Source organism: Amblyomma maculatum, chromosome 5 (genome assembly GCF_055883805.1).
Source record: "Amblyomma maculatum isolate TAMU_Amacu chromosome 5, ASM5588380v1, whole genome shotgun sequence".
In the NCBI taxonomy this organism is placed as follows: domain Eukaryota; kingdom Metazoa; phylum Arthropoda; class Arachnida; order Ixodida; family Ixodidae; genus Amblyomma; species Amblyomma maculatum.
The window spans coordinates 115,728,900-115,753,307 of NC_139348.1; the positions used below are offsets into that span (position 1 = coordinate 115,728,900).

The 24,408-nt window shown below is 46.6% G+C and overlaps 1 protein-coding gene across 1 annotated transcript; it reads right to left on the reverse strand.

Annotated features, from left to right (window-relative positions):
• Window positions 1-7,609: 7,609 nt before the first annotated feature.
• LOC146189280 (putative fatty acyl-CoA reductase CG5065) lies at window positions 7,610-23,963 on the reverse strand. Its single transcript, XM_084605223.1, has 9 exons — window positions 23,949-23,963; window positions 22,177-22,352; window positions 19,905-20,079; window positions 19,413-19,457; window positions 17,912-18,030; window positions 17,146-17,385; window positions 14,261-14,390; window positions 10,148-10,273; window positions 7,610-7,727 (listed from the first exon to the last, which is right to left on the reverse strand). The coding sequence occupies exons 1-8, from the start codon at window positions 23,961-23,963 to the stop codon at window positions 10,154-10,156; spliced, it is 1,020 nt and encodes a 339-aa protein (XP_084461349.1). The 3' UTR covers window positions 7,610-7,727; window positions 10,148-10,153.
• Between the last annotated feature and the right edge of the window lie 445 nt (window positions 23,964-24,408).

Sequence of the window (24,408 nt, forward strand, 5' to 3'; positions counted from 1 at the left end):
TCGGTGCTTGCTGCGCTAGCATTCCTTTTCGACACCATCTGCGCTCCTTTATTTTTTTTTTTTACTGTCTTCCCATCCTCTGCACTGCGGTGCCCTTTTCTGCATTTCTCGGAACGTTGCTCTTCGCTCACAACTATGCCTAAGCCCTTTACTCCAAGGCCCAGATAAAAAACAAACATGAAGAAAACGAAACAATCACTTGAAACAACCCCTGGGTTCACCTGGTACACAAAACGTCACTCAAAAAATACACCTCTTTGCTTGAAAGAGCAAGAGAAGTCTTGCTCACACACTTATTGTCCGTTGAAATAAAATATGATTCCACTATCTCTCTCGTCATCTTTTCTTTGTGGCGATACAAAATCCTAACCTGGTCAAACTTGGGAGTGCACTTCTTCTTCTCCTTCTTCATTATGCCACATGAATGGCAATATGATACCAGAAACGTTTTGTCCTTGCCACTTTCCAAGTTGTTCTGATGTTCCTGTAGTCTCTTCTTAATATATCGTCCTGTTTGTGGCTTTCTTTTATCTTGTCTTTTGTCTTCGTGTTCGCACTGCTTAAATTAATAATGACAACTCGCCCAACAAGGTACCATGGTTACTCTTCCTGTTTCTGCGTCATGATGCCGATTACAACTACGGGTTTGGTCCTATCAGAATATGTAATTTTTTTCATTATGATCTGGTCATTGTTCGTTGTAAAGGAAGGCTTGTTTGTGTTATGAGACATCTGCGCACTAGTTAACTGGCGCTAAAAACAATTTAAAGGTGAATTCACTACATATCTGTGGTCTACACAGCTAACTGAATTGCATAAAGCATGTCTGCATAAGACTTTTATAGCTCAGGGCGATCTTTTATTCTTGTCCGTTGTTTGTTTCGTAGAAACGACTTGCTGCATGCACACATGGTCGATCCCCTACTCACAAGCTCGCAAAACTAAGAAATGGCTCCTTGTTTACTTAAAGCTTCACATGCACGGATAGCATATAACATTCTCATTTCTCTCAGCTCATATTGTCCAAAGGCAGACATTGGTACCCAGTGTGCTTATCACTCTCAAAGTTTTTCATAATTCAAAATTAGTTTTTCAATTATTCCTTGTCAAATGTTGTTCAAGTACTTATCTTTTAAGGTACATAAAGGTGCTTTAATCCACTCTTGCAAATACGCGGCAATTACAGCAGTAACCTCTGTTAAAAAGAAATAGCTGTACATTTCATTGGCCACAGAACCAACGGTGCCCTACTTTGCGGTGAAATGGACCTAAAAATCGATCGAAATCGCTGCCCGGAAGCTCGAACAGGAAACGTTTTCTTCGTTTTGAACAGAAATAATTGCGATAAAAACGTAATAAATGAAGGCCATCTAGCCATTCCTCGAAACCTGCAATAATTTGTCAACTAAAGATGGAATCAACAAGCGATCGTGAATAATTTTTTTTTTTACTTTGACGTATATTCGGGAGATTTGAGGTGATGTACATCCATGAAAGAAAATGTTCTTTTTTTATTTACTGCGAGCAAGTTCGCATTTTTTCACAAAGAAATAAGAAATGATATAAGCTTCACACTTTATTTGAAACACAAAATGTTTATGCCTTAAAAGCATGTCCTGAATCGCACCCAAAGCTAGACTGACTGCAACACAATTGAGCACTTGAGATATTAATAAAAACTTGAGGTTTTAATATTTAATAACCGCTGACTTATTCCATGCCTTATCGAAATCTTGATCACGCACACACGTGACGAAAAAAGATTTTATCACAAATAATGTAGAAATATATCACGCACGTTGCGGTAAGCTTGTATACTTTTTTAACAAATCTGAGATGGCTGAGCGCAACGCCTAGGACGTGAGAATGACATTTAGTGCACCTTATTGTTGCTCATCAGCGCCCTTCATAATGCAAGCGGAACTCTAAATGGTGCGATGTTACACCGCGTTATGTCTGTCACCAGGATACTGATGCCGCAGACACTCTAACATCACCAGACACACAAGCACAACACACACGCCATGCAAATCAATACGTGCCACTTTTTGGTGCGGAAACAAATGCAAGGGTATAATCAAGGGAATGAGCTCAGACGATTGAAGATATTGCCGCGTGCCTCTCTGAAAAGAGGACAAAGAAGAACAGAGGACAAAGAGGACGAAACTGAGTGTAGCGCGTGGAACTGTTCCGATCAGTGATCGCTGCCTTGTACTCGTTACATTTTCTGGTGGAGGTGCTGGGTACGATTTCCCTTTTTGCTGAGTGCAACCCCTCAAGGGCAACCGAGAGCCACCACGGATTTGACACCGGTCCATCGCAGCCGCAGCCTTCGAGGTCAGTCGCCAGAGTTCGGGCCTCTTTCCTGCACGCCTGTGGCCAACATGCATAGGTCTAACACGAACATTGCTGCTAACGGAGTCTTCACCCCAGTTCGTCATCCTCCAGTCTCGAACGCCACCGTCCTTCCATGGCGAGCTTTATGAGGACGCTGAAGACTGGCTGGACCAATTCGAACGGGTCGCCAATTACAACGGCTGGGATGAGCAAAGAAAGCTCTATAACGTCTACTTTGCTCTCGAAGATTCAGCGCGGACATGGTTCGTGAACCACGAAACGACACTATCAACATGGGACCTCTTTCGTCGCCAGCTGTTGGCGACCTACACCGCCAACGACCGAAGAGAGCGTGCGGAGTGGGCGCTGAAATCTCGTATCCAAGCCCCAAACGAGAGCATTGGAATGTTCTACGAGGACATGATCCGCCTTTTTAGGCGTTCTGATCCAAATATGTCAGAGGAAAAGAAAGTGCGCCACCTCATGCGCGGGGTGAAGCAAGAACTATTTGCTGGGCTTGTGCGCAATCCACCTGGCACGGCATCAGAGTTTCTAGCGGAGGCCACCACGATAGAACAAACACTTCGACACAGGGCTCAGCACTATAACCGTAACGTGTCCGCCATGTCACCGGTCGTCTACGGTTCCGGCATCAACGGTTCTGATGATGCCTTAAGGGAGCTGATTCGATCTGTGGTCAGAGAAGAGCTGAGACATATTCAGCTACAGGGTCTGACATCGTCGTCGAGGCTTCCATCACTCGCGGAGGTCGTTCGCGAAGAAGTGAGGCAAGCCGTCTCGGAACCGTCTGTGCCTGGTGTGCAGCCACCGCCACCAACTGTGCCAACGTACGCGGCCGTGCTTCAGCAGCATAACCTCTGTGATCCTCCAAGAGGGAACCCCACTGTGCCGCATCCAAACCAGAACCATAGTGGGTACGGTTCTCCCAGAGCCAGAGTGAACCCCCCTACTCTTGATCCAAGCCCACGCCATCCTCCTCTTCTAGCCGAGGCACGACTTCGAAGGACTGACGTCTTGCGTGCTCCTGACAATCAGCCTCTTTGTTACCACTGTGGTGAGGCCGGTCACATGTTAAGGTTCTGTCCGTACCGCCGCGCCGGACTTCGTGGCTTCCATCCGCATGCACGATGTCCTCGGAGTGGTGAACGACCACCCGAAATCGAGGAGTACCTGTCGACGCATACGAATCCTCCGGACGTCCCACAATACGGGTCCAGCGTCATTACTTCTTCCCGTTATCGTTCTCCAAGTCCACGGCCCTCTACACACCGCACTAGCCGCTCGACGAGCCCCCGCTCCCCGAGGCTTCGGGAAAACTAGGAACAGCGACCTGCGGAGGTGAGGCCGCTGACGAGCGAAGTGCTGAACATCCTCCATCAAGTTTAGTACAAGGTAACGGCTATCAGACGGCGACATGTAACGATGATCCTGAGTGCGCAGTTTCGGACATACCGGTTTCTATCGACGATTGTCTCATTACAGCTTTAGTTGATACGGGGGCGGACTATTCAGTTATGAGCAGTGGGTTAGCCAGGAAATTGAAGGAAGCTTTAACCGAGTGGACTGGGCCTCAGATCCGAACTGCAGGGGGACACCTTATTACCCCGGCTGGAAGATGCGTTGCGAGAGTTGCAATTGACGGATTTGTTTGTTTGCGACTTCGTTGTACTTACCCACTGTTCGCGAGACGTCATACTCGGCTAATGGTGCTATAATTAATTTGCAAGAATCTCGAGTGACATTTTCGCCGAGCCAAGCCATTGCGAGATCTAGCGTCGACGGTTCATCAACGTCCGCCTTACGTATTACAGCTGCTGACGTTACGGTCCCGCCACGGTGCAGCATTATGGTCTTGGTAGAAAGCGACTCACCATGCGACCGAGACGTACTGGCAGAGACGAACGTGGGCTTGCTTCTTGAGAAAGGGATCTGCGCTGCAAGAGGACTTGTTCGCTTACGGGACGGTTGTGCGAAGCTCTGGGTTACGAATTTTGGGACCGAGTTTCAGCACATTGCGAAAGGAACGGCCATCGCGTATGTTGCCGACTTTATTGAGCCAGGGAACATCTGTACTTTGGCGCCGCCGTCGCCAGCCAGATGTAATGCACCCGACATTCTATCAACTGTGGACATTAATGCCAATCTGTCGGTGGTTGAGCGGCGGCGACTCCTAGACCTTCTTCAGGAATTTGCTGGATGCTTTGCAACGTCTTCGAAACTTGGGCGTACCCCAGTAGCCAAACACCGCATTATGGTTGACGCGGAGACCAAGCCAATTTCCCAACACCCATATCGAGTGTCGTCAACGGAACGAGAGGCTATTCGAAGACAGGTGCAGGAAATCTTGCCGATGACGTGGTACAGCCGTCTACCAGCCCCTGGGCTTCGCCTGTAGTGTTGGTGAAGAAAAAAGACAACACCTTGCGTTTTTGCGTCGATTATCGTAAGTTAAATCAGGTAACGAAACGGAACGTATACCCGCTCCCACGTATCGACGACGCATTGGACCGGTTACGCAATGCCAAATATTTCTCGTCGCTAGACCTCAAGAATGGCTACTGGCAGATAGAAGTGGACGAAAGGGACAGAGAGAAAACAGCGTTCGTCACCCCCGACGGCCTTTATGAATTTAAAGTGCTTCCTTTCGGTCTCTGTTCTGCACCAGCAACCTTCCAGCGAATGATGGACACTGTTCTCTCTGGACTGAAGTGGCAAACGTGCTTAGTGTATCTCGACGATGTCATTTTCGCGGCTAGTTTTGAGGAGCACCTTGACCGACTGCGAATGGTACTACAGGCACTGCGTTCAGCCCAACTGACGATAAAACCACAGAAATGCCATTTCGGATTCCAAGAGCTCCGCTTTCTTGGCCATGTTATTAGGTCTGAGGGCGTGAAACCAGATCCCGACAAGACTGCTGCTGTGAAAAATTTTCCGCGCCCAACCGACAAAAAGTCCGTTAGAAGGTTTTTGGGGCTTTGTGCCTATTACAGGCGTTTCGTAGAGAATTTTTCATGAATTGCCGAGCCTCTTACGCGTCTTACCCGAGACAATGTTCCTTTTGCGTGGCAAGATGATCAAGAGGATGCTTTCAACGAGTTGCGCCGGCGACTGCAGGCCGCCCCTATACTTGCCCATTTTGACGAAAACGCCGCTACGGATATCCATACCGATTCCAGTAATTTTGGACTCGGTGCCGTTCTGATTCAGTGCCAAAATGGCACTGAGAAAGTTATCGCTTACGCAAGTCGCTCTCTTTAAAAAGCAGAGACAAACTATTCAACCACGGAAAATGAATGTCTCGCGGTAGTTTGGGCCATAACTAAGTTCCGACCCTATATTTACGGCCGACCTTTTAGGGCTGTGAGCGACCACCATCCGTTATGCTGGCTAGCCAACCTCAAAGACCCCTCTGGACGGCTTGCAAGGTGGAGCCTCCGTCTCCAAGAATACGACATTACGGTTGTATACAAGAGCGGCCGTAAGCACAGCGACGCCGATTGCTTGTCTCGTGCACCAGTTGATGCTGCCCCTCCCGACCGAGAAGACGATGACTTCCCGTTTCTTGCTGTCGTCACGACCACCGACATGGCCCAGCGTCAACGGGCTGACCCCGGTTTACGCCCGCTTATTGAGCATCTCGAAGGCCTTGATGTAGCTGTCCCACGTGCTTTCGCACGGGGTTTATCCTCCTTCAGCATTCGCAATGGCGTCCTATATAAGAGAAACTTTCAGCATAACAAGGAAACCTTTCTTCTCGTTGTACCGTCCGACCTCAGGCCAGAAATCTTGCACGCATGCCACGATAAGCCTTCGGCTGGACATTTAGGAGTCACGCGAACATTAGCACGCATTCGACAAAAGTGCTATTGGCCTAAGTTGATGCCTTCAGTCCAGCACTACGTGAGAACATGCCGAGAGTGCCAGCGGCGAAAGACACCTCCGCTGAAGCCTGCAGGGCTCCTTCAGCCGATACCTCCGCCAACAGCCCCTTTCCAGCAAGTGGGTATGGATCTTCTGGGCCCTTTCCCAACGTCCGCATCAGGGCACAAATGGATAGTAGTTGCGACGGACTACTTAACGCGATACGCCGAGACACAGGCACTTTCCCGTGCAACTGCTGCAGAAGTAGCCCAGTTTTTTCTTAAGACCATCGTACTGCGCCACGGTGCCCCATCGGTTATTATCACTGACCGCGGTACAGCCTTTACGGCTGAACTAATGCAGGCTCTCTTCAGTCTTACCCGCACAAGTCATCGTAGGACTACTGCTTACCATCCGCAAACAAACGGACTGACTGAACGCCTCAATAGAACGCTTGCAGACATGATTTCCATGTACGTCGACGTTGAGCATCGCACGTGGGATGAAGTCCTTCCGTGTGCAACTTTTGCATACAATACGGCTGAACAGGAGACGACGCGTCTTGCGCCATTCAAGCTAGTCTACGGTCGTCCCGTCACCACAATGTTGGACGCTACACTACCCATAAGTCATGGCGACGATGTCACCAACGCCTATGCAGACGTCGACATATTTCTACAGCGGGCCGAAGAAGCGCGCCAGCTCGCACGATGCCGTATTCAACAGCAACAACATCGCGATGCCAGTCGGTACAACCTCCGACACCGAGACGTTCACTACCAACCTGGCGATCTTGTATGGGTGTGGACACCAGTGCGCCGTCGAGGACTCTCCGAGAAACTACTTCGCCGTTACTTTGGGCCATACGAGGTCATTCGGCGTCTTAGTAACGTGACTTACGAAGTTGTTGCTCGGAGCCAACGACCTTCAACACGGCGGCGCTCAAGTGCTGAAACTGTTCATGTAGTGCGGATGAAACCGTATTATGAGAAGCAGTGATCTTTTGCGCGTGTGTAGCGTTGTGTTCCTTGCTTCTCCTGTGTGCGTAATATGAGGACATTCCCAGCGTCGAGTCGCCGCTTTCGAAGCGGGGGGGTAATGCCGCGTGCCTCTCTGAAAAGAGGACAAAGAGGACGAAACTGAGTGTAGTGCGTGGAACTGTTCCGATCAGTGATCGCTGCCTTGTACTCGTTACAATATGCCGGAAACGTTTAACCACTTCAGCTTCCTCCCGATATTGTGATCTTAGTAGGAGATGGTTGTATCAGTACAAACCAGCTCTGCCACCAATTTTTCTGTATTTGATTTTCCAGATTTGCACTCGTAGTAAAAACTCCGCAATGAGAGGTGTGATGACAAGGTTTATTAATGTGTTAGCGTTAACAGTCCACCTGTGAAGAAAATGTGTCCCGTCTACTTTTGTATACATTCTGCCTCTTGTCAACCATGTAGACGAAGAAATCTTCATCACTTGCAGGTGATGTGGTGTAACGGCTGAAAGATGGCTGCCACGGGAGGAGGCAAAAAATATAAAATTATTTTCAATGAAACGGCAAACCTCTCCAGTGGGAAATTAGCAGCAATTGAAAGATTTAATATCAGCGCAGTATCATAGCAGATTAACTGAGGGGCGTCACTGTAATTTTCAGTAAAGATTCTAACAAGCATGCTGTCCGATCAGATGGCACTCAATGAACAAGCAACCATTTCCACTCCCAAGACACAGCATCTTGAATAAGTTTCACAAAAATGGTTTTCATGAATATTGTTTTAATGTAACCTGTGGCCGACTTCCACTCCGCTACTGCTGCTGAAATCTTCCAGCTGTCCAGTACAAAAGCAGCTTCTTGTTCTCTTTTTCTTTTTTCGTCTCATTTCTTCCACGCAACAAACCATGTCCGAAACTAAACTTGCAGGTCAGAAAATAAACTATTTAAAGCTATTTGTACAACCAGTATACACTTCTGGGTCAATCTTGGCATCTCAGCTCAGACTCCCTCTTAATTTCTTACTCTCCACCACGCCCATCATCCATATTCCAGCCGTCTTTTCGCGTCCGAGTCCTTGTCACAGTTCTTTCACTTATCCGGCTCCTTTCGTCCTTTTTCCAAAACTTCTTTTACAAGCCAGAAAAGTCGCATCCTAGAACCAGGCGGCTACTGCCGATATGCGCCATTGATTCGAAACTCAGACTTCGGCCGGCTGAATTTACACCCTTCACTGTATGGTTTACACGCTCCCTGGTGCCAGCGTTTCGAGTAGCTCTTTGCCGCCTTCCAGGCGCCAGTCTGGCGGAACCCCGCACCCTTCCGCTACTACCCGTTCCGATATATTTTGTGAGTGGTTACTCAGTACCGCGTGCAGACACACACGAATATGCTATGGATTTTCAGCCAGTGTTATCGGCAGCTCAACTACCGCACGATAGGTTCCCTTAGCTTCCCTACAAAAGCTGGGACAACGCGGAAACTGTGCCCTATGTGGCAATAGATATGGCTAACGACTACAATACGAAACTGTTACGCAGCTCAACGGAGCTTGCTGCGAATAGTTTAAAATTGTATTTGTCGTTGCCTTCGTCTTATTAAGGCGAAAGCCTTTAATGGCTCATGCTGTCGTGGACAAAATGTGTCCCGCTTTTGCGGTGTCTCTGATTGGCCGAAGCGGGATGACGTTATCGAGGTCTCGACCAATCACAGAGCACCACCGCAGTATGCGCGAATGCGTGCCTTATATGGCAATATGCCAATCAATGAGCGGCACTGGTTAATTTATAATTCTTTAGCAGATTACTTATTAACGACTAATCAGGCAATTCAATAATCAACTAATTAATTATTATATCAATAATAAATAGGTGCTTAATCAATGACTAATTACCAACATAATTAATTATTGACTAATTATTTCAAAAATTATTGCTAATTAGTGTCACTTGCGTATAAGGACGCGGCCCTCAGGCTTTCGCCTTTCACTACTTTAGTCGCTAAAGACCCCCGTAATTTTTGTTTACCTACTGAAAAGACGCCCGTTATTCAGTTGGTTCCTAAGAGATGCTTTGAAATGAGTAACAAATGTAGCGAAATGGGCGGTAGTACCGCACATTTTTCTCTGAACGGTGACAACTTTAATTACCCGCTGACAAAATATGCTCAAGACCCCACGCAGATTAATATAACAGCGGTATAGCATTTATATAATTATCAACAAGGAGTGCGTGCAAAAGAGAAAGACACTACCACGTTCTACTGGGCGCCGTGCAACAACTATTACCTTATGCCACCCTTATGCAGTGCAAATTAGGCCAAGAGTTATACGTGTTATCTTGATGAGTTTATATAAGCGCAATACGAATCTTATCTTGTGGTGGTGGCAAGGCCGGTGAGAACAAATGAAGAGTCTGGGAGTGCACTAAGGACGATCTTCATTGGCTTGACCAGTGCCCCAATAGAACTAAGCGATTCGGCTGCCGCGATAACAACAAACCCGCTCGCTGGTCATCGGACAAAGAATTCCCCTTTCGCTCCTTAGCGCTCATTTTAAGTGGTGAAGAAACATCTAGATAAAACTGAGAACAGTAACTAGCATAACTTGGAACATTGTAAAAATACAAGTGCGTGGCTGGAATCCTTCGAGATACATGTCGAATCATGTGCAGCAACAAAGGAAATAATATAGCCGCGTCTCGCGACAACGAGCATGAGCAAGCAAAGAATACAGAATTGATCCGTGCACTAGAATTAGAGTGATAAGGGCGCATGCCCGCCGCTGTCATAAAATAGCAAATAAAAATTTGAATTGTTGGCGGCAATATACGCCCTAATGTAATACATATGAAGCAAGTTTCTGTCATTGTTCTCGGCGTCTTTGCGATTTCTACAGTTCGGTTGAAAATTTCGAAAATTATTTGATTAGATATACCTACGTCTCTTTATCTTCGTGAAGCAGGGCATTTTTCAACTTCAGCGTCAAAGACATACTTGCGAATTCCGAGTATATATTGATCCCAGTATTGTCGCCATTTGATATCCTGTATGTCAAAATTAAACAACTGAAAGCAAAAAAAGAACGCATTGATACTTTTACCTACGAGGCAAGTGCCGCAATTTCGTCAGCTTTCCGCGGAAAAATGAGCGTCAGAGGGAAGTTACATGTCGGTTACCAAAGAGCAGTTACTAAAAAAAGCGATCTGAAAAATCTATAATAAAAAATTATGTTCAGGGCAGGATCAGCAGCCGCTCTTTTTCTTCCTTCCAACACACTGAAACACACCTGCCCCCCCCCCCCCCCCCCATTCTCTTAATTATCATGGAAACGCATGCGCCAAGCAACTACCTAACATCCATTCACTTGGACTATGATGTTACTCTCAACAGCCCCGCAAACAGTAGTCTACATATGTGCTTGGGCTCTGCACCTGAAAACGCGTTCGCGCCTTCAAGGGATAACAGTGGACATATACAATTTTCAGTCCTGGAAATTCCTGAAGTATTTGCTTACTTTAGCCTTTAATTATAATTTTTGTCTTGAGCCCGAGAGCTCCGCCCACAGCTCAGAAAAACTGCTCACAAGCCGCTCGCATTGTCTCTCCAGCAGTATGCGGACTAGTTATGTCGGCTAGGAATATTTCTTTGGAAGACAGCAAGACTGCTCCCGGGAAAACAAAGCACCGTGCTTGCGGCCATAATTATAGTCTCCGCTTGCATTGTGTGTACCCTTCGTGTTCCTACGTCGGATATAGCGCTTTAAACCTTGACATTAGCTCCACGTGTGGCTTCTAAGCTACCGCGAAACATTTCGCTCTTGGACCTTATTTTTGCTGAGCACTAAGTTCACTAAGTATCGACGCGTTCTAAATTACAAGCACGGAACGCCTTCTCTAGCGTACCTAAAGTTTTTATTCGCTTGATCCGTCATGTTGAGACCGCGCAAATCCTAAAGTGCCGCAAGCGATCCGCACTTGTCCTGGAGCGCTTAAATCTTGTAGTAAACGGTTTTTAATAGTTTCTGTCAGCTTGCCTACGCGACCCTATTCGGCTGACGCTTTCAAAGTCATGACGCTTTAATTGCCATTCAAGGTAACAGTTCAAAGCCGCGAGAGTGTCTGCAACCATTCCTCATTGCCGAGGATATGGCAGAGTATTTGGCAGATTTCGAGCGTGTCTGCAAAAGTACGCGCTTCGAGCGAGATACTTGGGCACAAAAATTGGTCGCTCTTCTCTCCGCTGAGGTGTCGGAAGAAATCAAGCGCGTGTTAGACGTTGACTTGAAAAACTACGATTACCTGAAAGAGTCTTTACTGAAAAGACATCGGCTGTCACCAATGGAGCTTGGGGACAAGTATCGGCGTGAGAAAAACTGTACCAAAACATACTTCGATTTGGCGTATCAATTGAAAGCCGACGTAACCGAATGGCTAGACAGTCAGGAAGTCTCGGAGCAAATTGTGCTTGCACCTGAGAATGAGACACTACTTAGGGAAGCGGCCGAGCAAAGCGACCGCAGCAGGGAGCTGATCGAGTCTCGAACAGAAGTGTCTAGGGTTACCTTGGTCGAGCCACTGGCAGCTGAGACGGTTGGAGCCGACTCCATCGGCAAGAAATCCGCAGTGACACCGTCCTGCACGCCGCCTCACGTAGCTGTAAGCAATCCGATTCCACCAATCGAGAGTGGGGAATTGGCAGTAATTCAACCGCCTGACAACTCAGAAGCAGAAGTTGTCAAGCGTGACGGAGATGTAGTCAGGCTAGGAGACGAAAAATTGGCGATGTCCGAGATCAGCGTTGTCGTAGATCATCACTCGCGGAAAAACGAAGTGGCGCTCATAGAAAATGCGCAGCTCACGAGTGTTGAACAGCTAAGGCAAACCCATGACGCGAACGCTGTCGAGAACCACACATGTGAAGTCGACAGCGAGCGACTAGACAGGAGCCATGAATCTTCCTGTCCTGACGCGCTCAATTGTATTGGCGAAAACAACCTTGGTGCGAACATGGACCTTACGCGATCCGAAGTGCCGCAGCTGTCGGACGAACGTGATCGTGCGCCGGTTAGCGCTGAGCGATGCGGCACACCGGCGGATCAGTGTAACTTGAGTGGCGAGCCTGCAGAGGATATGCCTAGCTCGGGGGCTGACGTGAGCGAGCCTTGTCCTTGTTCGGACGCGACTGGCAGTGAGTCATGCGCTGCTGGCCGCGATGCAGGCGCGGCGCTGCACTCCGACGATGTCGGCGCCATACTAGCTCCGGTTACCGGCAGCTTGAAAGAGCTGGCACCAAAAGAAAGAAAGCAAACATCCAAGTGCAGCCGCCGAAATGAGCGGAAAGGCAGGTGCATGAAAGAATGCTGTCACCGAAAGGTGAGAAAACGCAAACGATCGCGAAAGGAAAAGAAGCGGCGATCTCAGTGGCACAAATGCACCCGTGCTGAGAAAATGCGCGATTGGTGCGCAAAGCGTAAGGAACGAGACAGATGGTTCAACAAAGCGAGTAACTTGTGCTCGTCTGTTCTTTCACGCACAAAGTGGAAAGAAAGGTCTCGTAGAGAAATGGACAGCCGAGGCTGTAGCGGAGGGAGGAGAGCCAAACCGCCCGAATATTGCTACGCATTCTGCCGCTTGCGGAAGAGAGCAGCACGATGCGAACTCGGATGCTTTGAGGCATGCATTCAAAACATAGCTACCTTCGACGAGCGTTTCGTCGCTAACGGTAATGCTCTAGGCAGACTGGGAAAAATTGAATGACCTCCTTGCTTCCTCAGTTGTTGTTTACGGTCCAAGTGATTTCAAGGGGAATTTTTCCTTATTGATTATTAATTTCCCTGCTATTTAATGTATCATTAATGTGCAAAATTGTTATTTGAACCTTGTGTACTGCATCCTAACACTTGTCTCTTGTTGTAGTGGGAACAAAAAGGGGACAACAATTTAGCTAACTGAATTTGAAATTTTGCCTCTGTCTGGTGTTTGACGGGTGACCGAGGGTACTTGCTTGTGTTGGGTGTTGCCTGTTGTCGGTCGGTTTTGCAAGCCGAAGAAAAGTTTACCGTTACCAGTGGCGAGTGGCAAGGGCATCGGAGCGACCTGAGCGAAGTTGATCGGCGTGCCCCGGCAACAAGGCTGTCGGCAGAGATCCTGACCTGGCGAGTGGAACCCGAGGCACGTGAGGCTATCTGGCACCCGGACACTGGACGTGAGCTTGGAGGAACCTGGCAAACGAGCGCGTCCGGCATCCGAGCCACATGCGAGCAGCTCGTCTTCCCGGCGCATTGTCTGATGGCGGGGGTGCTGTTGTGCCTGGCCAAAGCCGCCCAGAAATTCAGCCGGACGCCAAACTTCTTCGGCGAACGCCTCCTTCACAAACTCTGGATACTTCTCTGCAAAGCACCAGTGCACTGGAGGCGAGCCGTACCAAAGAGAGAGAAGCGACGTGTTTCAACATGAGCTGAACGTCCAGACAGCACGGCGCGCCGTGGCCCTGACGGTGAACCCCTTCTCGCCCCGCGGCATATTTGAAGCGAGAGCGCAGCGAGCTCTCCCATTAGCCCTGCGAAAATGCTGCCGTCGGATTGGACCATTTTGAGCGTCAACGGTTCTCGGCGACGGAGTCTCAAGTGCTTCCGTTCGAGACTCCGAGTGCGAGTTCGTCACTAGCGTCCATCGTGAGCAGTTCGCCCCCTGACAGTGCGAACGCGGCGGAATCTCCCCGGCCGTCGCTGCGCGAGAACAGTCGCGTATGGCTATGTTAGCTTTCGGCCCCAGAGCCGAACTCCTTGTTTAAATGCCTGTAAATAGTGTATAAAGCCTTTTCTTCATCTCACCAGCGCCGACTCGGATTCATCGCTACCGTCCAGGGAGCTGACAGCCCTCGTTCACGAAACGGGTGACGAGCGCTGCGTTACCAACTCCTTGGCACAACCCTGTTGACGGTGGGCTACTGTGTGATAACCCCACCGTCACAACAATGGTGACAGCTGCGGGATCCACTGGCACAACACCACGTGATCTATTCTATATATAATGAGATTTCACAGAACTTGCCTCTTTGTCTACGGATGAAATCTGGGTGGCGAGTCGCGTGACATTGTCTGATCTGAACAGCCAACCATGAGTTGTAAAATACTTCACAACATTCATTTGTCTTCGGGCCATATGGTGGCGCCGTACGAACCTGCAATGTATCGATAATTTAAAACAAAGTGACAAGTAAATTATATAGCTTTCCTTTTCCTACCAATGATGGCGACAGTTTTGGGCTGCTGGTATTAGCAAATGGTACAATGTGTTTTTTTTTTCTATCCCCGCTTTAGCAAGTCCAACTTTTTTTCTTTATTCATTTCTGGACCAGCGCCGTGAAAATGTGCCTCATCTCTTCAGCCCTCATAGCATTGAAACTTAGACTTTCGAGATTTAAAAAAATACAAAGACCATTATTCCCGATTTAAATAAATGCAAAGAGCACTAAACAAAAGTTGTTTTTGTAGAAGGGATACGTGACCAACTGAGCGCGAATGTTGAGGATAATTGTCGTCCTAAACCAGTAATTAACTAAATGCAATAATGAAAATTTAATTCACTGCATTCATCAAACGCATCTATATTGAAAACCTATCGACAGAGGCCATTGATGAGTATTCTGTCCTGTAGGATTTTAATAATACGTCTGCGTCTTCAGAGATGCATTTCCAATATTTTAGCCCAACCTGTTCAATTACGTATCCGACGGCGCATGCCTCGGCTTGAAGCACTTCTCCGATGTTGCACAGCTTTTGCATATATCTATTTGCTTGAACGCGCGTGGGAACTTATCGTTGTTTGCCAATGCTTTCATTTAGACCCGTGAAACCGTCTGATCACAGCACAGACGGAGCGAGAGAGAGCTGTTTCTTCACGCAATTGGTTAAATAGGCAGGGGCGGAAAGCTATCACCGTTGGCTGTAAATCCACATGCTTGTCAGGCACAGCGACACAGGCACCTTCAAACCGGGAAAAAGCTCCTTTCCGAGTCCTATCATACATCACGCCTAAATAGAAAGGTTGGAGCGCACTTTCAGACACGCATATCACTTGATACAGGCGCGTTACTAATATTCCGCAAAATTGAATAGTTATCGGATGCCACAATCTGTTTATTCTCAATGTAGGCATGCGTGTTTAACTGTTGTGAACAAAATGTTAACTATTACATGTAGTTAATTACTGAAGTCACGATGACAATTATTTTCACAGATTACGTCCGTCCGACCACCAATCCCATATACCAAAACAACTTACGTGCAGTGTTCTTAATATTTGTTTTAAATATTTTGACGGTTTAACTTTGAACTCCTTGTAAAAGACAGGTGACTCCTTCCAAATTTAAATCCTGCGCTGAAAAATAAATTATGTCCTATGCTTTCGGATGATGGTCGTGAAAGCTTTCAAAGATTCCCAATTGTATGCCTGCTAGTCTTACAGCAAAGCTTCATGATTCCGGCCAGATACGGACAGATCCTTGGAGTGCAAACTATTGATCTACATTTGCATGCAGTAGTCCTGTCTAGATGAGCGGCTCACTAGACAGCACTAAAACCAGCAGCGGTTTTAGCAAGCTGGCTCTTTCTTCGGAGGCACATGGCACGTTATGAGATTCAGGATCCACAGCAAAATACCGCGTAACCTTGGCTACGTTTAAGACAATTCAACAGGCAAATAAAGCGCACTGGAATGAGCTGCTTATGGGCTGACTTGCGCCTACAGAAAAATTAACAAATAGGTTGTTTTTCAAAGGGGCCTGCCGCACGGACGAAGGCAAAGTAGAAAGAAATGCGAGGAGGTTAACCAGGAATACAAGCTGCTATGTGACCTTACACGATGGAAAAGGGATGAAAAAAAACATTGATGTGAAACAAAAAAGGGAGTAACACATATATAGAAAACATTCCGCCCTCTGTCGCGTTTATTATAAAACTGGCAAGTAAACTTGGGCATAACGAGTCAGAGTGAACTACACTAACCTAAATATTGCATGATGTAGGTAGCGCAAAAAACGAGGACTAAGGAGTAAAAAACACGAGCACTAAAATAGGAAACTTATTGAATGACACCATCTGTTTTTTCGCAATATAGACATGCCTGCTTAACAGTAGTGGACAAGATGTTAATTATTACATGTAGTTGATTACTGACGGCACGATGACAATTATGTCCACAGTTTGCGTCCGCCCGGCCGCAAATCCCACATACCAAAACGACTTATGTGCAGGGTTCTCAATATTTGTTTGAAATATCATTGAAGTCTAACTTTGAACCCCCTGTAGGCGACAATTGACTCTTTAATCCTTGGTCCTCCCCCGCCGGGGGGGCGCGGTGGTTAGGGCGCTCGACTACTGTTCCCAAGGACGCGGGATCTAATCCCGGCCTCGGCGGCCGCATTTCGATGGAGGCGAAAAGCAAGGCGTCCATGTGCTATGCGACGTCAGTGCACGTTAAAGATCCCTAAGAGGTCGAAATTTCCGGAGTCCTCCACTACGGCGTCTCTCATAGCCTGAATCGCTTTGGGACGTTAAACCCCACAAGAACCAATCTCCTTGGTCCTCGTTTTTTGCGCTACCTTCATTATGAATAGAATTGAACTCGGCCAACGTTCAACCTTACTACTAGAACAATGCGGAAGCAGGCGTGCGTGGGTGCATTCATGCAGAACAAAACTTGCGCCCATCAGACCAGACATAATTTGATAAAGCTGCGTACCGACTGCATTTAGCATGAACAAGCAAAACTAGCAAACATTCGCAGTCGTATTTCTGCCGAATCCTCAAATATGGCACTTGGCACTTCCTATAAGCTCTAAGGGAAAGGTGCTAAAGTTTCGCACACTCTACACTACACTATTTTTATGGTCCTGTTGCAGCCTCACAGACTAACAGTAGAGTTTGGTCACACACCTCGGCTCTTCTCCCTTCATTTTCAGCACGAGGTCTCCGGCAATCGCAGGCAGGTAACGAAAGAACCAGAGAACAGCTTTGTGCCACGATTCGTTGCTGGTAACCACGAACTTGGGGTAGCATACCACACCTGGCAGTGGGTACTGCAGAATGGCCCTCTGCAGTTCAACCGTCAGGTCAGCCCACGTTTGTCGTTTCAAAGCTCCGCTCGTACAGTGGTACACTCTCACGTTCTTTGGCCTGCACGAAGGAATAGCTCGAATTGTGCATTGAACTTTTGAATGGTTAGCAGGTTCAGCAGTCAAGGCTGATGCCGTCAAAATGGGACGCTCCTTGATCATTGGTAGCGATAAACAAGACAAAGGCCAATATTTAATATGGGGAAGGGTGTAACAAACCTATGTGCCTCTCAATTCAGATTAAATTGTATACGTTGCGCATACAGCAGCTACATGCAAGCTACATGGAGCGTAAAACACAGGGAAGCTCAGAAGGGCGGTCCAGGCGTGTAGCCCGGATGACACTGTGCCGTGCTGTACGTGCGGCGTGCTGTCTGTGCAGCCACTCACAGCATGTAGGGAGACCGCTAACAACGGAAATCGCAAACTTACAGTGTCTCTTGTTCACGCAGCAGTATGATTAGGTTCCTCTCAACACACCATGACATTCACTGCACGATGACAGCCATGCAGACAGCTTTCTTCGCACGCTACTAAAAACTTATATCTATACGACACATCCTCGACCAATTAGGCACAATACTTGCCTGGAATTCGCGGTGTCCCAGGCGACGCATATAAGCGTATTAGCCAGCACGTCCACGGGAATGACGTCAGCAATGCAGTCCTTTTTCGCCATCATTGATGGCAGCAGGCCCAAGCCTAACTGCGAATATATTGATAGGAAATGTTTCTACGGTACACCGTAGAATGCTTTGTCACTTAAGCACAGCATATACTGCAATATTAGTAAGCAAAACATAATCGTAATACGCAGTTTATTACAATTTTCTAAAGAAATAACTTATTCAGTTATAGCCAGAAGTATAACAGAAATCACGACAAAAAATAACGGAAAAGGGCCTAAAACGCTTCTTACTTCTGAAATAAAATAAGCTGTGGTATAGCTTGTGGTTAAACCTAGAGTTACGTGAAAGCTATCTGAACAGTTACGTTTAGGTTCGGCTTCGAAAGTAGACATGGTTTTTGTATATAGTAGTTTGCTCTGTGGTTTCAGCATTATGTATGCCATAGAGGGTCCTTGTGACCACTAAAGTGCAATTAGGCGAAAGCGTCTGTTGCGCGGTGGTCCTAAGCCCTCCAGTACGGCACCTCTTTCAGTTTTCACTTCCACCTTCGTTATGACGCAATAGCATAAGCTACCAGCCATCACGTAAAGCCCCGCTTTAACCGACTCACATGAACGTGTCTGCGTGACCTAGTGATAACGTAAATGTAAAGGTTTTGGCACATTGATTGTAATATCACCCTCCCATATAAAAGTAGAGAACCGAGTTGGCCGCTCCTGCCAAAACCAGTCCTGCCTATGTCCAGTTCGTGATCGGCCATGTCAGCTGCCAGCCACCGCCTCTCACTACCTCTTCTTCTTCTTCTTCTTCGGACGAGAACCGGCGTATTCAGCATGGTATGGCCCCGCCGGGGTGGCGCAGTGGTTATGGCGCTCAACTGCTGTTCCGAAGGATGCGGGATCGAATCCCGGCATCGGCGGCCGCATTTCGATGCAGGTGAAAAGCAAGGCCCCCGTGCGCTGTGCGATGTCAGTGCACGTTAAAGAATCCCAGGTGGTCGAAATTTCTGAAGTCCTCCACTCCGGCGTCTCTCATAGCCTGAGTCGATTTGGGACGTTAAACCCAACGAACCAAAACCACGAACCAAACCATCTTCTTCTTCTTCTTCTTCTAGCGGTTGCTAGGTAACGGCTCAAGTTCAGTGTAACCACGCCAAGGTGCGACAACGACAAAAGTGCGATCACGGCGAATGGACGAAGTGATTGGCCTAGTGTATCTCTCGCTACAACAGAGTAATTTAGCAGAAAGGAAATGCTATACGTATACCGCTTTACCGGGCGGCTTCTGCGCACTCGCACTGGCAGAGGTGTGGAATACTGCGGCCACAGGGCCTGCGTAGTATGGGTGCCAGTAAACCTGCATACGACTACGTTAATGGGTACCCGCTCTTCTAGAAGCCGTTATTATTATCATTTCAGGGTTCGCGTTGAAAAATGGGAAGAATATGATATTCACTTACCGACATTATGAAGCCGGTGCACGCCTCGAAGTCGTCTACCCAGCCCTTTGATAAACGAATTGAGCGAAAGAGAACACGTATGATTGCGTGCACAAAATAGTTGTGTTACAGAACACTTCGGCAGGAAGCGATATAAACGCGTCGCATCTGAGAGCGTATGTAATCGGCTCAAGGCGAAACTTCCAGGTACATTTTTCCCGGTATTTAAAGAGCGCTGAGTCACAGAATACTGCTTCACTCCTATAGTTCTATCTGTGCAGTAGTGACCCCCGTGACACCACTGCGAGCACAATGCTCATATACTACTTCCACCTATTTAGGGAAGGATGTTAGGAGCTCTATATAGATCGTGTGGAAAGGTTTCGGCCTGCTTTCGTCATTCCGGCGGGTCGTTAAAAGCCTGCCGACCGAATTTTGCGCTTTACATAACTCTTTCGGATCGTATTTACGAGTATAAAGCGTTGAGAATCGTCCAATGTCTGAGCGCCTTACCGCAAAGGGTTCTCTCCATGCAGCAGTCACAATAGAGGGTCGCACTATGGCGACAGGCATCTCTCCTCTCTCGTCACGCAGCAGGGATTCCGCTAAACGTTTGGTGAGGATGTAAGTGTTCGGCAGAAATAAAAGCAATCTTCTCAAATTGCTCAATGAACTCTCGTCTCCTGACCTGCATAAAAAATTGCCTTTAGCTGGCCAATGCTACAACGGGAAAGCAGAATCTCTGCAGACATCATTTCCGGCTTCTATACTCAAGCTTTTGCAAGTGTTGCAATTTAATTCGCCAGAGTATGTCTCGACTGGGCAGCTCAGTATTAAAAATGTCTGAGCGGAATATTACGACAGTCAGCTTGTACAAATCATTGGAACCGATAGCCTTGATAAGTAATATTGCGTGCTAGACCAAAAAGAAATGTTTCCGGACGCAGCTCAAAGATCAACACCAAACAGTATTCAAAGGAAGCCCTAAATTATTATAGTCGAGCTTTTGTCATGCGTTACCGTGAATAACTTTGCTCCTTCAAACATGCACCTTGTATTAGCTGTGTGCGAAGTTGAAAGTATAAGGTCATTAGTTGCTGGACTTTCGTGGCGGGCATTGTTCTGTTTGGTCAAGCGCTCTATAGTACTGCTGCCAATTTTGTCTGTTTTAGGGCAACCAAGTACGCAAAAAGTGCATTACAGTCGATACATATGGCAAACAATTTTTACCTACAACTTAACAGACAGCGGCTAAAAACAAGCGCCTCTGAAATGCTGTCGAATTATCTGCAGCTGGCAATATTTTACGATGCGGATGTGACGCGTAATATTTTGCTTTTATTGGTAGCCTGATCGCAAACGTCAGCGTAGGATTACGTGGATAATATAAGTATAATACCTAATTCTTAACTACAAGGAAATTAGCATATTTTATTCTCAAATGGGCAGATTTATTACACGTAATCTTTCAAGCAATACTCAGGGCGAGATATGCAGAGCTTAGTAGCTCAGGCGAAATAAATGTAAAGAATGATTAACGATCTAGGCAAGCAAAGGAGAGTGATAAGGCATAAACGTTAATACGCAGAAGATTAAGGGAATGTTCAACAACCTCGGAAAGGAACAGCAGTGTGCAATAAGTATCGGGGAGCATGGAGTGCTAACGGAACACGTCAACTTAGGAAAGACAGTTACCGCAGGCCCGGATCATAAAATTGAAATAACTAGAAGAATGAGATTGGGAAGGAGTGCATTTGATAATACCATCAAATTATGAACAGCAGGTTACCAGTATTGCTCAAGAGAAAATTATATAAAAGCTGCATCTCACCGGTACTTAACTATGAGGCAGAAACGTGGAGGCTAACGAAAACAGTTCTGCTTAAGTTGAGGGTCACTAAAAGAGTTATGGGACGTAAAATAGAAAGTGTAACGTCAAGAGACGGAAAGCATAGCCGAATGGATAAGAGAACAGTCGTGGTTATGACATTCTCATAGAAATCAAGAACATGAAATCGACATGGGTAGGTCAGCAATACAAAAGAAGTCTGGCAAGGAGCGGAAGAAATTTAGGTTGTCGGATGCTATTAGGAAGCTTTTAAAATATCAACCCGATCAGATTAAGCCACAATCATTACCTAAGCAGTAAACTTGTGAACACAGATTCTTCTCAGACAAGCGCTGAATAAACTTACATGTATTGAAAGGTGAGCATATTTCGTCAGCTAAAGCATTTTTATTCGCCATTATCGAGAGTGTTTTGCGACCATTCAATTAACTCGGCAAACCTGCGCTGGTAGTGATGAACATACCGCACATTCAGTTTCAAATAGTCCAGCAATTCAGCTGGACGAGACAGATCAGAAAGTTTGCAAATATAACCATTTAGTTTGTTTCGTATAGTCTTCGAAGCATATGCGCGAGAACATTTTTTGGACTACAGTGGTCTTATAAAGTGTTCTAATAGACTACTGCGAAGTATTGATAATATACCTAGCCCAGTATGATTAATATAAGAATTGATTATGTTTTCGCTATAGTAATGGCTCAAGTGTAATTTATTCTCCATGTACAAGACATGGCAGAGGCCATGGCAGAGTCCTTTAACATGAAGCGAACGTATTTAAGCCTGCTATGATGATGACGGCTATGACCATGACCATGATGGAGTGCTTCTACGAGGGAGTGCTTGTATCAGAAGGGCGGTCGGAGTATTGCAACTGTCGCAGTGAGTTTTCAGCCTCAAAGAAGGACGGAACTTACAAGAGAGTAGTAATTGACTTACTTGAGAGATTCATCTAGCTTTATTGTGGCAGCGGCGTGGAAGACAACGGAAACTTCTTGGACCAGCTTCGACCAGTCAGCGGCACTCAGCCCCAGGTTTGAAAGCGCAAGGTCTCCCGACACTGCCCTCACTTTCTCAAGAGCACCAGAGCGGTCTTGCTTGAGACGTTCGAAGACCTAAAACAGACAAGAGTATGTCGTCCACAATGGCAGTTGCTGGTCTGTCGTACGCAGCTCCTTATTCTCCGTTTTAAGCAACTTCAGCATAAAATGTATGGATATCACAACGTTCGCTGCTCCCTCTTAAGCACCCACTGAATTTAAATTTTGAGCCGTCATGTCAACGTTGCGGTTTTAATTTCGGTCGCGGAGGACATCTTTTGATTCAGGCAACACACACAAATCAATCTGTGTTGAGCAATGTCGAGTCACGGGAAAGTATCCCTTTGTTCAGTAGCTGACCGCTAGGCGTCTCTCACATCCCATGTACATCCTCTGGATGTCCGACATCAACTTTCAAAATATTTCATACTGTCAATCATGTGTTCGCCTTTGCTTAGCCAAAGTAAAAAGAGAACGAAAGCCACGTTCCGTTGCCTGTTATGCGTTACCGACCCCTCATTGGTAACGATGGCGTGTGTTTGATTTAACTATTACCGTGATAAGTGGTCGCTATTCAGCAATGATATGTATGCTTACATGTAAACAATGAGCTCGTGGATCATACATACAAGGGCAAGGCTCCCGATGTCGACTTTTCAGCTTGTCAGTAAGTTATATGTATTTAGTAGTGGAATGTGTTCTGATAATCGGTATGACCCTATTAAAGAAAGTGACTGCAGTTCGTAAGCATTTGCTTCACTTTTCTTTACTGGTGCCTCTTTTGTTTTATTTTATTATGCCCCTCATATTACGTTCTCTAGCTTGAATCTTTCCGTCAGGCATGCAGGTTAGAGTTCTGGGATGAACACGTTATTTTAAAAAGAATAGTGTATTACCCGCATTCAGCCAATGAAAGAATCGGAAACTATAAATTTGCCGCAAGGAAGAGGAGCGGGCAGTTCGATAAGCAACAGTCTCCAGAAGGAATACCCATCATCAGTAGTTCTTGCAGTAACAATCACGCTACATCGACTGCATAGCAAGAGCTTTTATTGTTGATGCCCAATCATCATTCGTGTACGGCAGCCGTGGCCATATTTTCGTTGCAAATTTTATTGTCTGCTCTGTCTCTGTTACCCATATCCGCTGCCAGCAACATTTGATTTTCCTTAAATTGCACTACGTTACCTTAACAAAGCGTCAGATGTCCGTCCTGGGAACTGCATGCCGTTTTCTACCCCACTCAGCGCCGGCAAACGTGTCCGCATCGTCGGATTTTCTATTCCTCTACCCCGTAACTATCGCCTGCCAACATTACCCAAATATTACCCAACTCATCCCTCCTTGTCCCCGGAGGAGTTGCAATCTGCGCGGTTTCGCTCGCATCTAGGGAGCCAATGTTGCGTCGTCCAAATAGCCAGGGCTCGGCACTCAGCACCTGTGGATTAGACTAAGGATTGCGCCTACCATAGACAAAGTCTTCTCTATGTGTCTTATAAGATGCTCAACACCGCCACCTCCTTACTCTTTTGTTGCAGCAATTACCTAGAAATAGGAGCAAGGCAGTCATTATGACGCTACCTATCACATAGAACCGATCGTGAGTAGCGTGGAACTGAATCCTGCTGTAGCGATGTTGTGCTTGTTTATTTACCCTCTTGAAATACTTACAGGCTCGCTAAGCATTATGTAAGTGGATCGCATATAAAATTTTAAGCAATTCATTGGTGAAAGAGATGTGTAAATAAAAAGCGAAAAATACAATGCATCGTAAACAATACACGAACATATGTGATGATCCCAGTATATAAAAAGCAATGAAAGGACGCGCAAATAGCAGTGTTTAAGATATAGATGAACAGGTGCTTTTAGTGCGAGACATAGCGCTGTTACGGTAAATAAAAGAGGAAAACAAAAAACGCAACCGACAAAGATAAATAAATAAAACACAAAGTGCGAAAGTGTTGATGCAGTAAAAATTCATGTGTAGTATATGCTCTTGTAAAACTGAGATGATATTATTGCAGCGTACGTACTAGTGAAATAATGGTGTAAGGACGATGTATCATGCGTGCTTAAAGATTGTAATGACATACCACTTTTAGTCTGAGTGATGACTGAATCGGTGCTG

Excerpts from the sequence above, each read along its gene's own strand:
- LOC146189280 (XM_084605223.1), bottom strand. Across the intron at positions 18,031-19,412 it reads GCACCGGCTTCATAATGTCG|TTAGGCTTGGGCCTGCTGCC; the intron begins GTAAGTGAATAT and ends ATATATTCGCAG. Across the intron at positions 14,391-17,145 it reads ATGAAGGGAGAAGAGCCGAG|GTTCGTACGGCGCCACCATA; the intron begins GTGTGTGACCAA and ends GATACATTGCAG.